Below are 20000 nucleotides of genomic sequence, written 5' to 3'. Positions count from 1 at the left end.
CCTGCACACCAGAAAACAGCTGATCAGAAGGGGGAGGCGCTGACCAGCGGGACTGCCGGTGGGTGGGAGGCACTGGGAGTGGGGGCGGAGCTGATCGGGGTGGCTGCTGACTTATTACTGTGGCTCTTTGGCAATGTACATTGGTAAATTCTGGCTCCTTCTCAGGCTGGCCACCCCTGGCTTAGACAAAACTCAGTGTTCTGAATGGGTTGTAAATGCTGCAGAAGAAAGTTGTTTCCATTAAAATTTTGTTTTTATTAACTTTTTGTTGATCATAGGTTTCTGAATTTTGGTTTCAATAAAATCTAAATATTAGGCCCACTTTAATCTGCACATCTCTTTAAGCTTCCTATCTGTATGATAATTAAGCTGCCTGTAGTTCTCCATCACTTATGTATGCTACTTGCTATACTTCTGTCACTGAAAATTATAAAAAATTAAAATGTATTCACTGCATCTATCACACAATTAAAGCAAACCCTAATCAAACAAATGACATACCGATTAAGCATTTGTAGTGTTGCATGGGCAACTATGTAGTTTTCCAAAAGATGCATAGAAATTATTATTAAATGCTCAGGGCCAAACTTGTAAAGATATTTAGGGCACCTAAAGATGTAGCTAGGTATCCAATGGAATTGTCAGACAAGCCTAAGACATCTACCTCCTCTGTCTAAATACCATTAAAAATTTGGCTCTTAGTTTTCATATGGCTTTGAATGAGACTAGAGTTTGGGTTTCTGCTTGTTGCTTACCCAGGTTCTTGAGATTTACATTTTTTTTTCTTTTTTTTTAAACAGATAAAATATTCATGTTTGCAGAGCATTTTATTGTGGTTAGTTACACCCAATTTTCAATTCAGAGAATGTTTGGTCATTTTAACATGGGAAAAACTATAAGCTGTTACATTGCCTTTATCAGCTCCTTCCATATCCAGATGTAATATTTAACCTCAAATTTTATGATATAATCCAAAAGAAAGATATAGGGGGCGGAGGAGGGAATTAAAAATGTTACTGAGTGATTTTTTTTTTTTAATTGAACGGTGGGGGAAAAAATGGGTTAGGGTTTCCAATAGTAACCAATAAAACCCAATCTACAGTAGATACAGGTTTAGATACATAAATACATTTCTGCTTTTAAAAGTTAAGTTGCACGAAGGAATAATGGATGGATGTCTTGGGGTTTTGTGCTTGATTAATGTGGGCCTGATCCGTCACTAATAAAAACAACGGAAAGACTCCTGTTGACTTCAATAGGCTCTGAGCAGCTATAAATGCATTCCTACTAAATATTTAGTATCTAAACATAACTACTGAATTTAAGAAGTGTTCCAGTGATAGATAAGACTAATATTTAGGAAATGCCAATAACATGGGTATTTGCTAATGTCAATCTTTAGCTCTCAAATAATAGCTCATTTTTTAAGTGATAATATGCAATTTAATATCCCTTTGGGGAATTCCACTCTGAGCCTTAATAAAGACTGTTAAAATCTCATTTTGGATTAAACTAAAATGTATAAAAAATAGAAATATACACATACAGACTGTATCTTTCTCAATCTTTTAAAGGAGATCCTTAAAAATAAAAAGGTATACACTATAAAATTCTATTTTCAATAAGATGCTGGCAGCACAGCTGGTCTGATCTTGCAAAATAATGAGTACTCCTCCACTCCCCTTGTTTCAGTGAGAGTTGAGTTAACTTGATATTTACCAGGGTTGAGCCCCAATTCTGAGCTATCTTCCTTGGAAGCAGATGATTTTGTATGTTCAGTCTGTGCATTATACATTTTCAGAGCTCAGCAAGGAACACAAACCCACATGTTAAGCCAGGGATGTTTGCATACCTCCTAGGCAGCACCTGCTAACCTAATCAAAGTTTTGATACAATACAGGAAGGAGGAACAGATGATTGCAAGGCATGTATGGAAATCTAGGTCAATAGTTGATTATGTTTTCAGTGCCTTTCTGAGATCAGAGTAAAAGTTTGCCAGGGTACTAGCCATAGCAGTATCTACTGCCGACTGAGGAAGCATCCCTCGCAGTTCAGTCTGGATGAAGCCCGTCAAAAGACTTTGGTCAGGACGATCCTTAAGCGGGACACAGAACCAGCCACAGGGGTGATTAAATCCACGGACAAAATTAGGTCTCACCTCTCCATAGTCTAGACTTATTCCTAATTTTAAAAAAAAGTTACAAAAGTCAGTAAAAGATTGGATCATGAAGCCATGTTTCTTGTCATATGTACACAGTTGCAGGGCCTAGTTCTGTTCTTGGATCCACGGGCACATCTCTCAATGAAATCCTATGGCAGAAGCCCATTGAATAAATGTGCTCCACTATATAGTTAGCCAACTGACCCAAAAGAAAGCTTTTGTTTGCAGGGGATGGGGGCAGGCGGGGCGTGGGGGAGGAAAGAGAGTGGAGGAGAGATGTGAAATAAATAAAGGGTCTGAAAGAGCAAATGCAAGGTAAGAATCTCTACTTATGGATATTACAAGTACTGACTGGCACACCTCAGAGAAGCTTGGATCAGTAGCCAAGATTTGGATTGTAGTTTTAAAGCATGGAGGTTGTCCATTCTTCATTCAAATCATCTCTCACTGGACAAGCAATAACTTTACACCAGAGTTGACTCCCATTTATAAGCAAGTTCTATTTCCACTCCACCTGATTCACTGTGTAGCTTTGGGCATATCACAGTTTCTCTGTCAATTTTCACATGCATAATATGGTGATACTTGCTTAATATGCCGGAATGTTGTGTGGCTTGGCTAATGTTTGTACAGGTCTGTCGCATCTTACGCTGGGGTTACGTTCCGCAGTCAGTGCGTAAAGTGAAAATCACGTATAGTCAAAATTACATTGAGTGTAATGGCGGGTGGAATCACCCACACTACAGGTACAGTATTAAAATTGTTGTTTCTTTTTTTTTATTTTATTTTTTTTATTTTTTTGGCTGAAATCATGCATGTTAAATGTGCATAAGATGCGACAGACCTGTATGTGGCTTTGAATATGTAAGGTGCTATACAGGAGCACTCTAGTACATTTGCAACACTTTCAGTAGACTATCTTGTAAAGCCTTTAAAAGTTCCAGTTTAAAAGGGGTTCAGAACAGCGTGTACACTTAACTATATGGTAATCTGTTGCAAAATAAGAAAAAGTAGTGGTCAATGACATCTTACCACATGTTAGAAGCCCCTCTTCATACGGAGTTGTGTAAGAGAAGTCAACAAACTCTCTTGGGGAAATGATGTTCCACAGCTGGCCAGCAGTGGTGTAGCGCATTACACAGCAATTCTTCAGAAGGATAGCAAAACAATGAACCATGTATCACCAAAGAGAAGTCTTAATGTTTATATGAAGCTTGCATTTTGTTGAAATATCCCTTATATTTACTTATATCCCTCCTTCCCTACTAAGCTACCCATTTTACAGATAGCTACAGTAAGGTGCAGATTAAAGAGTTATCTTCAAAAGTGTCCAACATTAGGCATTAAGTGCCTAAAACTTGGAAGTGTTGAGCAACTGCAAGTAAAGACAACAGAAGCTGAGTGTCCTTGGCTTAAGTTAAGCTCTAGATGTCTAAAATTGGACACCCAAAAATTTTGTGAATAAAACCCAGGAGTCCTTTTCACTAACTACTAGGCTGCTCTGCAAAGTGCTTCTGATTCACCAAGCTAGTAATAAAATAGAATGCAGTAATCTTCAACAACAAATTTCTAAAAAGGATACTAATTTTTTATGTATTTAACACAATAAGTAAAATAGCTCACTGTAAAGATCTAACTTAAAGCCAGGAAAATTGGATGTAAAAAGTGACCAATGTATAAACCAAAGGCTTTGAGGTGCTGTACTGAATGTCCCCAAAAACCAGGACAAGACTAACAGTCAGCACATAATGAACTTCAAACCTATCTTTTTTGGTATGTCCTGACCCACTGCAGTCACTATTCAGGTTCCAAGCACAAAACCCTGAGGGCATACTGGAGCCAGCCCACAGGGAACAGGTGAGTTTTGCAATGTTTGTTTGTTTGTTTTTTTTTAAAGCTACATCCCACAGGATAAAAGATATAGAGCTCTAAAGATTGCATTCAAAGTAAAAATAAGACGTTTTAATTCCCTCAGAACATGGATTTTTATTGGAAGATGCCAGAGCATAACCTACTAAATCTTACCCTTTGATCCTTAATTTTGGCAATGGTGGAATTCTGTACCAATTCAACAAGCTTCTGAAATGTATACTATATGCTCCTGTGAGATTACACCATAAAATAAAATGTATAGACATGTGCATGGATTAATTTCTCAGGCTATATCACAAAATATCATCGCAAGATGATGCAATTGCTATGATGCACTGTAGAATACATATTTACATCCACACAAATACATGTTCTATTTATAAGTCTAAAAGACAAATTTTTACCTCTTCAAACTTTTCAACAATGTCCATTGTAGTCATTAAGCTGTCCCAATCTATTCTATAAGGTCCAGGTCGAATATGATCTACTACTCTGTTGGTAATGTCTTCCACAACTCCTTGAGCTTTGTAGCTGTTTAAAATATGAAATCCTTTAAGCTTTCCACTTACTGTACCCACGTTATCTGGAGATAAAACAATTCTATCAGACAAGTTCAGATATGGGAAAAGACTTATTCAACACCCAGTCCTTTCCGTTGCAATAACTGGTATTTTAAGAGAGAGGTTCTTAAGCTACATTCTGTATTTCTCAAATTGCAAACCTTCTTCTCAGTCCATGTGATGTGACTCCTTAGCTTTTTAACATTTATTTTAAGGTCAATAAGAAGATGTACTCCCATTCATGCTGTTCCTTTTTGACACCTACAGTGAGAGGCCATTTTCTTCAATACATCACTAGTGTATTTCTCACTGCATGGGTAAATGGAGAGGTAGAACAAAACTGACATCCTCCATCTCTGAAACAGTTTGTCAATTTGCTGTTCCTCTCCCATGAGGAGCAGGAGAGTCAGCTAGGGAAAAGAGGAGGGACAAGAAAAAGTAAAAGGGGGGGGTGGAGGTGAAGGGGAAGGCAAAGAAGAAACACAGAAAGGGAGAACAAAAGGGGTGAGGAGTCAAATCTCCACAAAGCACAAATAAATGGTAATTCCAATACTAGTAAGTCAGTTTTTTCCACTGAGACTGAGCAACCAAAATGCGCCTTGGTAGCCAATTAGAATACCAAATAGATATCTTAGTTTAAACCACGACACATTCAAAAGTCATCTGAAACTGTTTAACTGTTTTAGTGGGCTCTTGGAAGCTTTCACCAAGTTATCAGATCCCATACCCGCCACATATACACAACTCTTCCCAACCATAGGATGGCTTCTTATCCCATTGGGGGTTCCATGGTACATGAGATTACCAGCATTATGAAAAGTGAGCTGTCAAATGCAAGGGCCAACAAGTTTGGACATAGTGCTCTGACTTGCAGATGACTTTTCTAAGAACTCTAAGGATGAAATCTTGCCCCATTTGATGCCAATGGGAGTTTTACCATTGATATCAAAGGACCAAGAATTTCACTGAGTCTTCATTGACAGTTACATGTCTTGTTATAGACAATATACAAGATGCAGGCATTAAAACGTTAAACTCTAAGATAAGTATTATAGGGACTAACTCTATACTGACAAGGCGATAGACTGGATGCTCGAATGGGTTTTTCCACATCCCCCATTTCCAACTTCTGCTAACATCTTAAAGTCCCACAAACTTACTTATCTAGTATGAAGGTAAACTTACAGGTATCCACTGAATTCTTCTGATGGCTTCCGCCACACAGTTGCATCTTTCTGGAAAAGTGGAAGAATACCATATTTATTATTTATGTACACTTCTAAAGTGTGCGTCTGTTTTATATCTGGGTAATTCTACAGGTTTAGGCATGAAAACATATGAGCTATACAAAGATATTTTTACCAACAACATGCAAATGCACGCTTTCAAATGACCTGTTTTTCAGTATCAAGTGTTGGAATTCTGTCAGAAACAGAGTTATCCTAAAGTTAAGGCCCTGATCAAGCAAAGCACTGAAGCATATGCTTCACTTTTAAGCCTGTGAGTCAATGTGACTAACATGCTTCAGTGCTTTGCTTGATCAGGGACTAAAATAGGTTCAGCACCAGTCTGTATCCCCCTACATTATTATTAAAACACAATCAGGTTTAGCCATGAAATTATTGCATTGAATACTTTGTGTGAAACTTGTTAGCAATGACGCCAGGAAAAAATAACAAAATGTACTACCATGTAGCAGAAAAATTGGAAAGCAGGCTGCTTTCAATTTTTTAAACATATGCTAAGTTCTATTTATACCATTGCATATACTTTTTAAAAAAAATAGTTTTGCTAAAATTGGACATAGCCACTAGGACCTTACTTTTTGCCATAAACAAGCTTTTACAGCCTAGTGCACTGGCTCATTATCAAGGGCACCTGGTTAATAGGTCCTTACAGGGCATTAGCTTTTTTTCTTTATTAAAACAAAAACAGGAGGCATGATTTTTATTTAACATGTTTAAGGAATAACAACATTTAATACAGTTCTTCACATTTTTAAAGAGGCCAGGTTTATTACTTACCACCTTAACGACATCTAGCAGGAAACCATATGTAAGACTCGTCAATGCAGCAATATCACACCATTTGTTTACAAATGCAAAGTTTGTTGCCTGACCCAGGAAAAAGATTGGAGTGTGTCTCAGCAAAAGGAACTTAAGCTGAGTCCCCACTGCATTACTAACTTGAGCTTCAGTAGCACTAAAGCTCCAACCCTCTCCCCTACACAGGGCCGGTGCAACCCATTAGACACTAGCATTCGGGGGGTGGCATTTCGGGATCTTCGGCCACCCCGGTCATCGTCGTCATTTAGGCAGAGGGAGCTGGGGCAGGGGGATGCGGGGAGGGCCGCCTGCAGCAAGTAAGGGGGGGGGGTGGCATGCAGGGGAACACCCTGCTCCAGCTCACCTCTGCTCCGCCCCCTCCCCTGAGCACGCCGCCCCGCTCTGCTTCTCTCCCTCCCAGGCTTGTGGCACCAAACAGCTGATTGGCGCCGCAAGCCTGGGAGGTCGGACAAGTGGAGCGGCGAAGGAGTGCTCGGGGAGGAGGCGGAGCAGAGGTGAGCTGGGGCGGGGAGCTGCCGCACGGCTCCCCGGGCCGGGGGGAGTTTCTGCGGGGAGGGCGCGCCTCAGGGCGCAGGGGGGGAGCTGCTGCGGGGGAGGTGCCTTAGGGCAGCGAGGCGGGGGGGAGACAGAGAGCTGCCACAGGGCTCAGGGAGGGGCGCAAGGTGGAAGTTTCACTTAGGGCGTGAAACTTCGTTGCACCCGCCCTGCCCCCACAATGGCCAACTAGCTTGAGTTTAAAGCCCCACATGACTTAAGTTACAGATTTGTATGTGTGGAAGGGAGTTGGGTTGGGGGTAACAGTTCAATGATACCTCGAGCTAACTATGCTGTGAAGACATACCCTTAAAGCTACAGGACATTAGTGTCTAAGAATGGGTCTACACCACCCAAAGATACAAGTTGGCTGAACTTAAAATCAGTTAAGCCTAACAGGTTGAAAAATGTTTTTCCTGATCTGTGTGGACTAGGTTAAAGCATGTTACACATATCTGTGTTCTAGGTCTCAATCTTCAGATGCATGTAACTCAGCTGCTGGGCAGAACTGGGGTTGGAACTAACCACAACAAAGCCTCAGAGGTGGATGAACACACTGTAAAGAACATATTTCAATCAGTATTGGGTACATAGAGACATACATTTCTTTAGATGTATTTAAAAAAAGTGAGTCACTTATTCTGTAACAGTGGGTTTTCTCTGAATAATCACCACTCCTATATTATACTGCATCTTCTGCTTCCAAAGAAACTCAAAATGACCTACATATTTTGGAAAGACTTTAGTGATCTCCATTCTGTGGTAATCTCCTTCTAAAATCATAGAAACATAGGGCTGGAAGGGATCCTGAGAAGTCAAGTCCACCCTCATATGCTGTTGCAGGACCAAGTAAACCTAGACCATCCCTGACCACTGTCTGTCCAACCTGTTCTTAAAAACCTCCAATGATAGGGCTTCCATAGTCTCCACTGAAACCCTATTCCAGAGTGCAAGTACCCTTTGTGACAGACCCAGACCAGTGGGGTACAGGAGTCTGGTAGAGGGCAAATATACTGGTCACTGATGAGTAGATTTCTGTTCCCTGAGTGATCAGAGCAGGGGCTACACTAGAGTAATCAGGAACCTGCTAGAACCAGTTAAGGCAGGCAGGCTAATTAGGACACCTGGAGCCAATTAAGAAGAAGCTGCTAGAATCAATTAAGGCAGGCTAATCAGGGCACCTGGGCTTTAAAAAGGAGCTCACTTCATTTTGTGGTGTGAGTGTGAAGAGCTAGGAGCAAGAAGCTGAGAGGGAGAGGGTGTGCTGCTGGAGGACTGAGGAGCACAAGCATTATCAGACACCAGGAGGAAGGTCCTGTGGTGAGACTAAGAAAGGTGTTTGGAGGAGGCCATGGGGAAGTAGCCCAGGGAGTTGTAGCTGTCATGCAGCTGTTACAGGAGGTACTATAGACAGCTGCAGTCCACAGGGCCCTAGGCTGGAACCCAGCGTAGAGGGCGGGCCCGGGTTCCCCCCAAACCTCCCAATTGACCTGGACTGTGGGTTCTTCCAGAGGGAAAGGTCTCTGGGCTGTTCCCCAACCCACATGGTGAATCTCTGAGGCAAGAAAATCCGCCAATAAGCACAGGACCCTCCAAGATAGAGGAGCAACTTTGTCACACCTTATACACCTCTACCCCAATAGAACGCTGTCCTCGGGAGCCAAAAAAAATCTTACCGTGTTATAGGTGAAACCGTGTTATATCGAACTTGCTTTGATCCACCGGAGTGCGCAGCCCTGCTCCCCCTCTCTCTCCCCCCCCCCCCCCCCGAGCGCTGCTTTACTGCATTATATCTGAATTCGTGTTATCAGGTCATGTTATATGGGGGTAGAGGTGTAGTTAGAAAGTTTTTCCTAATATGTAACCTAAATCTCCCTTGTTGCAGATTACTACTTGTCCTACCTTTGGTGGACATGGAGGACAATTGAACACAGTCCTCTTTATAACAGCCCTTAGCATATTTGAAGTCTTATCAGGTCTCCCTTCCTGCCCCAGTCTTTTCTCAAGACTAAACATGCCCAGTCTTTTTATCCTTTCATAGGAGAGGCTTTCTAAACATTTCATCACTTTTGTTGCTCTTCTCTGGACTCTCTCCAATTTTTCTACATCTTTCCTAAAGTGAGGCACCCAGAACTGGACACCGTACTCCTGCTGAGGACTCTCAGTACCAAGTACAGCAATAAAATTACCTCCCATGTCTTACATATGATATGCCTGCTAATACACCCCAGAATATTAGCCTTTTTTGCAACTGCATCACAGTTAACTCGTATTTGTGATCCACTACAGCCCCCAGATCCTATCAGCAGTACTACTACCTACTGAGTTGTGCATTTGATTGTTTTTTTTTTTTTCTTGCTTGAATTTCATCTCATTAAATTCAGACAAATTCTCCAATTTGTCAGGGTTGTTTTGAATTCTGATCCTGACCTCCAAAATGCTTGCAAACACTCCTGCCTTGGAGTCATCTTCAACTTCTATAAGCATACTCTCCACTCCATTATCCAAGTCATTAATGAAAATATTGACTAGTATCAGATCCAGGACTGACCACTGCAGGACCCCACTTGAGTTTGCCACAGGAAAAACACATTCTCTAAAAGACACCGTAAGAATGAAAAGTATAAAACTATGTTTAGGTGTCTTGGAGCTATTCTGAGGGACTTGTTTTCAGACTGGGGATCACTGGTGTATAAACGCTCAAGATGAAACCTCCCAGAGAGAGCAAAAATGCCACACAGTAACCACACCCAGAGTCATGTGGGTTTGTTGGGCAGTTGAACTCTGAGGTTCTTTTGGTTAGTGGAATAACTTCACAAAAGGAAAGTAGATGCCCAGACCCACCTGTCCAGGCCTTGGTGAACAGCCTTGGACTAAATGTTTCCCCATGTGTAAAATGTAGAGAGGTCAGAGGAAACTGAAGCTATGAGACTTGTGAGGCCCAGGAAAGAGACAGAGGTGCAAGACATCTGCTTCTGGGAACACCACAGAGGTCCCTTCTCTGGGGTTTCTGCAAAAAGGGAGTTGTCTGTGTGACATTTGTTAGTACTCCTGTTTTAAGAAATAGGATTTATTTACATTTTGTAAATTAGCAGATTACACTAGGAAAAATGTGATTCTGCGTCACCACTATCTGTTTGAAAACAAACTGACCACAAAGGCCAAAAAATCTGCTACTGCACAGCAGGCGGAAAAAATACTAACTTAATACACCAGTTCCTACCAATTTGATAAACTTGCACCAAACAAATCAGAACACATTCCTAACCTTAAAAGAAAGAAGTAGAAATGTTTGAAACAGATCGTTCCAAGGAAAGTCCACACCTTTATAAAGGAAAACTTGGAGAACTGTTTCTAGTGTGAGCTACCTTCCCAACTATGGATACAAGTAAAGACATAGAACATTTCTGCTCAAGCCCTGGACCCCAAAAGGTCAGTATTAGGACTCAAAGCAGACAAGCAGAAGTGGAGCTGACTTGGGTCCTCTGCTGTACAGAGAATTCCATCTGAAAGCACTGTGTAACAAACTTCTCAAGTTACCATTATTTAGGTGTGTGAGAGAAGAAGGGAAAAAATGCCTTACTACTCATCTGATAAAGAAAACAGTAGTACAATTACATACAAGAAGTTGTAACTGGATCATTTACCGTTTTCTTAGCAATTCGCCATTCACCATCTTCAATGCTGTGGTACTGGATTAGAGTATTTTTCAGCTTTGTTGCCAGAGAAGCTGCATCTGGAAGGATTTCCATTCTTTTTTCTCCTGTATAGAAATTTACCATTTAAGTTCAAGATCAGCCATTAAGAGGGCTTAGTTTCTCTGAGTTAATCACTGTCTGACATGTGGAACCAACAGTTTAAGGGCAGGAACGCTCAGGAACACTCAGAAACACTAAACTGAATTAAAGGATTAAGTTAAAGTGAACTCAGGCCACCTCTGCCTGAGTGTCCACATACGTGGACACTGCATTTTAAGTTATCAAGGGGTAGCCGTGTTAGTCTGTATCCACAAAAACAAGGAGTCCGGTGGCACCTTAAAGACTAACAGATTTATTTGGGCATAAACTTTCGTGGGTAAAAAACCTCACTTCTTCAGATGCATGGAGTGAAAATTACAGATGCAGGCATTATATAATGACACACGAAGAGAAGGATGTTACCTTACCGTGTTGACAGGGCCAATTCAATCAGGGTGGATGTAGTCCACTCCCAATAATAGATGAGGAGGTGTCAATTCCAGGAGAGGCAAAGCTGCTTTTGTAATGAGTCAGCCAGTCCCTATTCAAGCTCAAATTAATGGTGTTAAATTTGCAAATGAAAAAATGAAAAGAACATTTGCAAAATTAATGTGATGAAGGCCAACAAATGTCATTACTTTAGCCACTCTCATACATACATGTATATTGTACACCGGCACCACACACATGCTTAAGTATGGCTCAGGAGCAATATAAATTAATGGTGATCACCCACAGTATACGTGTCTAGTGCAGAAAAGCCCTACACAATAATACCTAACGGAAAAAGCAGATTTTGTGGAATTTCAAGACTGACAATTAAGACAACTACTATTTTATAGATACTAAACAGACATGGGAAGCTAGGCCTATAAACTAGGATTCTTTTAGTAAACTGGTGAAGGCTATATTTAAAAGCAAATGGACAAATCCACAAAGGGGAAGTGAGCTTAGCATTGCAGCACCTAACTTTAGGCAACTTGCCACCCAGTAGAATCCACAGCCTAAGTTAGGTGTCCACGCTCCCTATGCAACATATGGGGGAGAACTAGTCCCTAAGAATGGAAATTCACAGAAGCCAGCAAGCTGAGCAGGGAGCTGCCTAAACTAGCCAGTAGGAAGTGCTCGGGCAAGGAAGTTAAATACCTAACTCAGAGGCTGCAGGACTCCATCATGAACCCGCTCCTGGAGATAGGCACCAGTGGTAACAGCACTCACCTAAGAGGTAGGAGACCTGAGTTCAAATCCCTGCTCTGACTCAGGCAGAGTGGAGATTTGAACCTGGATCTCCTCCATCTTGGGTGAGTGCTCTAACTACTGGGTATAAATGGAACACTATATTGCCAGTGTTTTATTGTGATTAGGTGTTCTTCAAGAATGCCTACCAAATTGGGTCCCACAGGCAAGACAAGCAGGGGAACATGTAGTTCAAGGATCCCACTGAGGTTGAGGGATAAGCTAGATGCTGACGCAGCTTTGTGCATACCCACCAGCAGAAATTTAGGATTTTACCAGCAGAAATTTAAGCATATAAGGGCCTTTAGGGTTAGATGGTAGCTGAGCAAGTCTTTTGAGGATGGACATTTTGGACCTAAGCACCTAAAGTGATAAGGCACCTCAATCCCTCTGTGGATATAGCCCATAGCTAATAAAATTAGTTAATTCTTGCATTTGAAATTAAACATTTGACAATTAATCTTTATTTAAAAAAAAAAGAGATCCCATTCCTAAATAAAATACATCTACAAAACTACAGCCATTCAGAGAAGATCTGCTCTATTCTTCTGACATAAAGGATTGCTGTAAAAATGGGGGAGAGGGGAACTTAAGTCCTCAAGTAAGTTATCAGTAGCATTTTAGATTAATTTAAGTTTTTAAAATTAAGTGAGGTTAGCCATTTACTTGCTTAAACATGGAGCCATAGTGCTTTGTGCAATCCCATTGAAATCAGTGGGAAACCCAATGGTAGGACCCAACCCTGCCATTGCAAATGAACTATCGGCTTGGGCTATGAAAGCAGAGAGATCAGTTTAATTTCTCTTTGCTATCTGGCGAGTTTCTTTCTACTATTCATGCACTAGCACAATGCTCTGTTTGGGTTCAATATCCTGCAGTGGAATATTTTTCTAATTGATTTGTTTTTTAGTATAATTAATGGGAAAATTGATTCATATTAAGTTGTTTTTAAAATACAACTCTTAGGTTTAAACTGATTTGTCTTGAGTAGGGTGCGCATGGAAATAGCAAAGGATTTTCCCTCCCTTCCTCAAATTCTTGAGCAGGGAGTCAGTTGTAAACAAGATAGAAACCAGAGGTACTGCTCCCAAATTAGTTCCAGTGGTGGCACTAATTTTCTTCAGGAGACCAAAACACTCCAACTAACCTTACAAATGGTGGCAGACCTGCCCATTCAGTAAGCTTGCCCTAGAGAAATTTTAGCTGAGTAAGCCAGAAATCTCACAGGGCTCCTACTGCTCCACACTTCACAATCTTAATACAACACATCCCCCTAAACTAACTGTCTAATTTACATAGCTCTCAATGCAGCCAGAGAAGCAGCCTACAGTCAAGAGAACTTTTATCACTGCAATTTTGTAAGCTTTTTTTTTTTTAATAAGACAACTAAAATTAACCAGACAGAAGGGAAATAAATACTGCATCATAATTGCATCCTCCACCAACAAACAAAAAAAATCTCACAGTACTCTCCCATTTCTAAAAGACCACAAAAATAAATGGGTTTTGCAACACACCTTACAGACCAATAGATGCAGACTACTTAAATCAAAGATAGGGAGTTTAGTTCCAAGGATGGCATATTAAGACATCTTGTTATTACTTATAAGCAATTACTATTGACATATAAATACCATGTCACTACCAGATGTATGTCTCTCTCATGAACAGAAGTTGATCCAATAAAAGATAACTCACCCACCGTGGTTCGCTACTATGCACTGAATGACATCCAGAGAACATACAAAAGATCAATGTTTTAATATCCCAAAGAATAGATTAAATACTGCTCACTGTATATACCACAGCATCATTAAGAGGAAATTAGAAACATTTCCAATTAATGAACTCAAGTTTAAGCATCACTAAAGGGGGTGGGGGGAAATAGCACTGAAGTAAATTTATACAAGGCTATTAGTTAACCCAGTAAGCGAGGGCTGGGCCCACTTTGTCCCGGCTGTTGATGAGGGAGATGTGACCGCTACACGATATGCTCGCCCCCGGGGCAGAGCCTGGACGGGACACGGGCAGAGGCTGCGCTCAGCCCCTGGGGAGCGCACACAGCACTGGGACAGACGTCTCTGTACAGCGGCCGCCTCAGCAGCGGAGAGTTGACGTGCGCTAATTGGTGCGGGGCAGGGTAGGGTAGGGTTATCCGGGTCCCAGCTAGAAGCGGGCAAAGGGCCGGGCTCCAGCGGCTGCCCGACGCGGGGCGCTGAGCCCGGATACCCTTAGCCCGGGCCCGCCCGGGCACCCCCCGCCGTCCTCCCCTAGAGCTCTGCCGCTTCGGCTCCCCGGGCGGGCACGGACCGTGCGGCTGGCTCCCGTCCTGCCGAGCAGCCCCGCCAGGCAGCATCTCCGTGCCCAGGCCCGGGTTCCCGAGCGGCAGGCGGCGGCTCCGGACTTTGCCCTGGAGCCGGTGTCCCCTGGCAGGGCCCTGGGCCCTAGCCCCAGAGCCTCCCCCCCCGTTCCCACTCGGGGGCCCCGCGCAGGCTGCGGGAGGGCCGCCCCTTACTCACCTGGGCCCCGCGGGCAGGGGGCTGCCGCGCTCTCCGCCTGGCACCACGCCGCCGCGATGGTGCCAGGTGTGCCTGAGCCTTCTCAGCCCGCAAAGCAGCCGACGCCGGCAGCCAATGAGCGCGCAGCCGGCTTCCCCGGCGCAGCCAATCACAGGGCGGACCGGCCCGTCTCATTTCGCTGGCCTGAGCTGATGAAGCCGCGGAATTGGGACCTGCACTTCCTCCCTTTCGGCGAGGGGGGATGGGCGGAGTCTCCGATGCACGCAACCTACCTTCGACTGACATAAGAGAGACCTCATTGGCTGAGATGGTGGCAGGTGGGGACTTCTGATTGGTGGCTGCTGCTAGGCTCAGTGCAGTGATTGGCCAGAGGGAGTGGACTGATGGGGTTGGGTAGGGCTGAAGAGTATAAATGGGTGGCTGGGTATTCAGGGTGGTTTCTGTACCCAGCATCCTGACAGTGATAATGGTGCACAGTGCTGGCTGCAGTCTGGAGGGCTTGTGGCTGAATGGGGGGGCAGGACAAGGTCTGGCTGAGGGGGCTTTGGCTGCTCAGTGGGTTTGACCCCCTATTCTAGGGCAGTCCCCTATCCCAGTCTGGGCCTGGTTGTTTGTTTGTATGCGCCTAGGGTTTCTCGGAGGCTTAATTAAGGCCTCAGCCAGCCACCTCCAGGCGCAGAACAACATGGGATCTGGTTGTCTCACAGCTTTTCAGTCTCTGTGGTAGACACACCAGGCAAAGGCTATGCTTTGATCCCATTAGGGACACCTTGAGGCAAGAGAGGCTAGCGGACAACAATTTTTTTTCTTTTCTTTGGGTTCCTCTTGAAACCGTGTCCCCCCCCTGCTGCTAGGGGACTTAATATTTATCAACATGTTACATACACAAGTCAACTTCTTTCACCTCAAGCAATCAAATGCACCAAATAGAGTCTGATCACAGATACATTGTCCCTTTTGCAAACTTGCAGATCAGAGTGAGCTGGCCCAGGGCTTTGATAGCAATATGGCCAGTGTGGATCTCACCTGTGCAGGATTACTTTAAGGACCTTGCTAGCTCAAGAAAATTAATAAAGGTATTCCATAACTTTAGAGAAAAATCTGCACAATGGGATCTGACTACATCTGTATCAGCCAGGCAACCTACCAACATCTGTCAGTTTCCTGGTGACAGGCACCCGTAACTTGTAAGCAAATCGATCAATAGGCAGATTGCAATGCCAGTGTATTTTTGACACAAAAAAGTGTGTTACATGTTTTTTTTTAAAAATGAGTATCCATAGTATTTTGTTATATTGATTTAGCTTGCTCTGTTAAAACTTCTGAGGTAATTTTACCCACACCAAACTTGAAGTGTTAATATTCCTCGGTTGAAATCTGATATGGTGTGATATAATGGAGGTTTATTAATTCTCTTGATAAAAGAATATGTCTTCTGCTTACTATTCAGTTTGTTGGATTCCCTTCTGCTCTTGGAGGCTCAGCTATGGTCTAGCCTGCTATTTTAGATATACTGGGTAAAGAACAAATGACTTGTTTTCTTTCTGATGCAGAACTGGCTAGTATGTCTGCCTTTGTCAACTCACGATTAGACTAATGGAATTCTCTGTACACGGCCTTAAAGCACTCGGAAACTTAAGTTAGTGCAGAGTGCAACCCCCCTGCTTATTAAATGGTGATTCACAAAGAGAGCAAGTCATACTGCTGCAGTTGTGATTGGCAATGTGACTCAAGCTAAAAAGAGGGGACTGGTAGCAGATGATTTTCTTAAAGGGGATCCTCAAATCCGGAATTTGTCACTGCTCATCTTCCCACTTCTTCAGTCCAACTGAACCTGATTTTGATAACCTTCAAGGCAAAGCCCTTTTTGAGGGGTGGTGTGAGAGTGTTGTGTGATATTCTGTAGTATAGTTTGAGAGCTAGCAGTGCCTTGGATGAACAAGTCATTATCGGTTTACATTTTTAGCCTTGGTCTCATATATGATACCTGACCACCACTGCAGAATTACAGTATGCTGTTTTCCTTCAGGGGTCTGAGAGTATACTCTGTGTACCATGAACTTGGAGGCAAACACTGCAGATACTCCAAGCACTAGGTTCTACAGGCTGTAGACTTCAGTGGGTTCTGATAAACACTCACGCTGAGTAACAGAGGATTGCTTTGGTACGGCAGATAAAATAGAGGATGCACATACCCTAGATACAATTGCTTTTACCAGTTACATGAACTGAGGAAAACAGTTCCTAACCTAACTCCTAAGAGGTATAATAAGTATAGGGGTATAATAAGAGAGTCTTGGTGTAACTCTCACACACCTCTTCCTGTACCCTGCTACCTTGTATCCTCCTGCAGCAGCAACTGCTAGCCCTCTGCTAGCAACAAGGGCCCAAATCCACAAGGGTCTTAGGTATTGCAATGCTGCATGTTGCAGTACCTAACATTTAGGCACCTTGCCCCTCAGTGATATCTATAAACCCTGAGTTAGGCACCTAGGCTCCCTATACAAAGCATGGGGAATGATAAGCACCTATGACCAGGACCCACAAAAGCCAGCACTCTTGTCAGGGAACTGCCTAAACTAGCCCATAGCAGATGAGGAGGAATATGGTGGTGATGTCCTAATAGTATTGGTGAAAGAACCGAACCTTGAGGAAGACTGTTGATCTAACACTTCCAAGAACTGCAATGGTCGCCCATGTGTCCTCTGAACCGCCTGTTTTAGAGGAAAAGCTCTACTATTTGACCACCTAATGCAGGGCAACTCAAGACAATTACACAAAAGGCCTGTGTGCCAAACTGTGTCATAAGTGGTGGACAAATCCAGGAAGATGGTTCCTGTCTTCAAATTTTGTTGAAAACCATTTCAATAAAGATGGTCAAGGCTAAAATTTGATCACAGGCGCTGCGTCCTTTTCTTAACTCTGCCTGCTTAACCTGCAAAACATCATCCAACTCTGGACAAGTTGTAAGATATATATGTATCTTAGGAAGGAATTGGGCCTGTGATTCTATTGTTAGATATTATATAATAAAATATGGTATGACTGGCCCTGTAATGATGGCTTGGAACTTTTTGACATAATGAACATATTTGTTCGTTCCTTAATAAAATCTTCTAGATCCTGACTGATTCAGCAACCACTTCTTAATTTTCACAAAGCATTAGATGAATGTTTAATTTTTTTTTTAAATCCCTAAAATTGGTAAATGACTTTGATATGAAGAAATGACTCAGATTCACTAAAAAGGAGACAGTTTAATCTAACAGTTTGGCTTGTGGCTAGTTTGGTATTAAATATGAAGTGTTTCCATAGAAATATCCCCTATGTAAATGTATTAAAATACTTTAATTCATTAAAGTGCTTCCCATAAATTAAAAATGGAGAGGGTGCATAAGAGAATGAAAAAAATATTCAAGGGCTGAAGAAAATGCCTTACAGTGAGTGTTTTAAAGCAGTGGTTCTCAACCAGGTGACCAAGGCCCCCTGGGGGGCTGCGAGCAAGTTTCAGGGGGTCCGCCAGAGAGCAGGCCAGCATTAGACTTGCTGGCGCCCAAGGCAGAAAGCTGGCAGTTGCCCCAGGCAGTTGCCCTGCTTGCTATCCTCTAATGCTGGCTCTGGCTTTTAATCTACTGAATATGCAGAAAAACAGTTGTGGCACAGGTGGGCCTTGGAGTTTCTATAGCATGTGGAGGGGGGAGCCTCAGAAAGAAAAAGGTTGAGAAACCCTATTTTAAAGAGCTCAAGCCATTTAATATATCTAAAAAGATTGAGAGAGGAGTTGATTACAGTGTCTAAGTACCTTCATGGGAAGAAAATACTGGTGTCTTTAATCTAGTGGAGAAAGGTGTAGCAAGAACCAATGGCTGGAGCTGGAACCAGACCAAAGCCCTGAGATAAGTGGGGAAGTGAGATACAAGGAGGAAGCATGAGCAGGGGAGCGCAAGAGGGGAGGACTCCTGTCTCATACTGAGAAAGCAGGATGATCAGCGAGTTATCTTAAGTGCCTGTACACAAATGCAAGAAGCCTGGGAAATAAGCAGGGAGGACTGGAAGTCCTGACACAGTCATGGAATTATGATGTGATTGGAATAACAGAGACTTGGTGGGATAACTTACATGACTGGAATACTGTCATGGATAGATATAAACAGTTCAGAAAGGACAGGCAGAGCCGAAAAGGTGGGGGAGTTGCATTGTATGTAAGAGAGCAGTATGACTGCTCAGAGCTCCAGTATGAAACTACAGAAAAGTCTGAGAGTCTCTGGATTAAGTTTAGAAGTGTGAGCATCAAGGGTCATGTTGTGGTGGGACTCTGCTATAGACCACCTGACCGGGGGATGAAGTGGACGATACTTTCTGCAGCCAACTAACAGAAGTTACTAGATCACAGGCCCTGGTTCTCATGGGGGACTTCAATCACCCTGATAACTGCTGGGAGAGCAATACAGCGGTGCACAGAGAATCCAGGAAGTTTTTGGAAAGTGTAGGGGACAATTTCCTGGTGCAAGTGCTGGAGGAACCAACTAGAGGCACAGCTTTTCTTGACCTGCTGCTCACAAACAGGGAAAAATTAGTAGGTGAAGCAAAAGTGGATGGGAACCTGGGAGGCAGTAACCATGAGATGGCTGAGTTCAGGATCCTGACAAAAGGAAGAAAGGAGAGCAGCAGAATATGGAGCCTGGACTTCAGAAAAGCAGACTTTGACTCCCTCAGGGAACTGATGGGCAGGATCTCCTGGGAGAATAACATGAGGGGGAAAGGAGTCCAGGAGACCTGGCTGTACTTTAAAGAATCCTTATTGAGGTTGCAGGAACAAACCATTCCAATGTGTAGAAAGAATAGTATATATGGCAGGCAACCAGCTTGGCTTAACAGTGAAATCCTTGCTGATCTTAAACACAAAAAAAGAAGATTACAAGAAGTGGAAGCTTGAACAAATGACCAGGGAGGGGTATAAAAATATTGCTCAGGCATGCAGGAGTGAAATCAGGAAGGCCAAATCACAATTGGAGTTGCAGCTAGCAAGGGATGTTAAGAGTAACAAGAAGGGTTTCTACAGGTATGTTAGCAACAAGAAGAAGGTCAGGGAAAGTGTTGGCCCCTTACTGAATGGGGGAGGCAACCTAGTGACAAAGTATGTGGGGGAAAGGCTTTTTTTGCCTCTGTCTTCACAAACAAGAAGCGGGGATTAGTCCTGCTTTTAGCAGGGGATTGGACTAGATGATCTCCTGAGGTCCCTTCCAACCCTGATATGCTATGATTCTATGAACAAAGTCAGGTCCCAGCCTACTGCACTGGGCAGCACAATATGG

General features: G+C 42.9%; 1 protein-coding gene across 4 annotated transcripts; it reads right to left on the bottom strand.

The window, feature by feature from the left end:
- Positions 1–808: 808 nt before the first annotated feature.
- On the bottom strand, positions 809–14889 carry STARD4 (StAR related lipid transfer domain containing 4). 4 transcript variants are annotated; one of them, XM_054032782.1, is made up of 7 exons: positions 14686–14888; positions 11359–11471; positions 10841–10956; positions 5779–5828; positions 4438–4564; positions 3194–3308; positions 809–2181 (listed from the first exon to the last, which is right to left on the bottom strand). In XM_054032782.1, exons 3-7 carry the CDS (start codon positions 10943–10945, stop codon positions 1955–1957), a joined length of 624 nt encoding a protein of 207 aa, XP_053888757.1. In that variant the 5' UTR covers positions 10946–10956; positions 11359–11471; positions 14686–14888; the 3' UTR covers positions 809–1954. The 4 variants fall into 4 exon arrangements, with proteins under 4 accessions (XP_053888757.1, XP_053888759.1, XP_053888758.1 ...); XM_054032784.1 differs by lacking the exon at positions 11359–11471 and having other exon boundaries at positions 14686–14889; XM_054032783.1 differs by lacking the exon at positions 14686–14888 and having other exon boundaries at positions 11354–14675.
- Positions 14890–20000: the final 5111 nt, after the last annotated feature.

The sequence above is a fragment of the Malaclemys terrapin genome, chromosome 6 (genome assembly GCF_027887155.1).
Source record: "Malaclemys terrapin pileata isolate rMalTer1 chromosome 6, rMalTer1.hap1, whole genome shotgun sequence".
NCBI lineage: Eukaryota > Metazoa > Chordata > Testudines > Emydidae > Malaclemys > Malaclemys terrapin.
The sequence above is the reverse complement of the archived record's forward strand: the minus strand, read 5'-3'. Positions and strand labels throughout refer to the sequence as shown.

What these genes read in the sequence shown, in the direction of transcription:
- STARD4 (XM_054032784.1), bottom strand. Translation starts at nt 10,945, where the DNA reads ATGGAAATCCTTCCAGATGCAGCTTCTCTGGCAACAAAGCTGAAAAAT. An exon ending in GGCGAATTGCTAAGAAAACG is followed by an intron (nt 5,829 to 10,840) that starts GTAAATGATCCA and finishes CCACTTTTCCAG; the next exon opens with AAAGATGCAACTGTGTGGCG. An exon ending in GAAGAATTCAGTGGATACCT is followed by an intron (nt 4,565 to 5,778) that starts GTAAGTTTACCT and finishes TATTTTAAACAG; the next exon opens with CTACAAAGCTCAAGGAGTTG.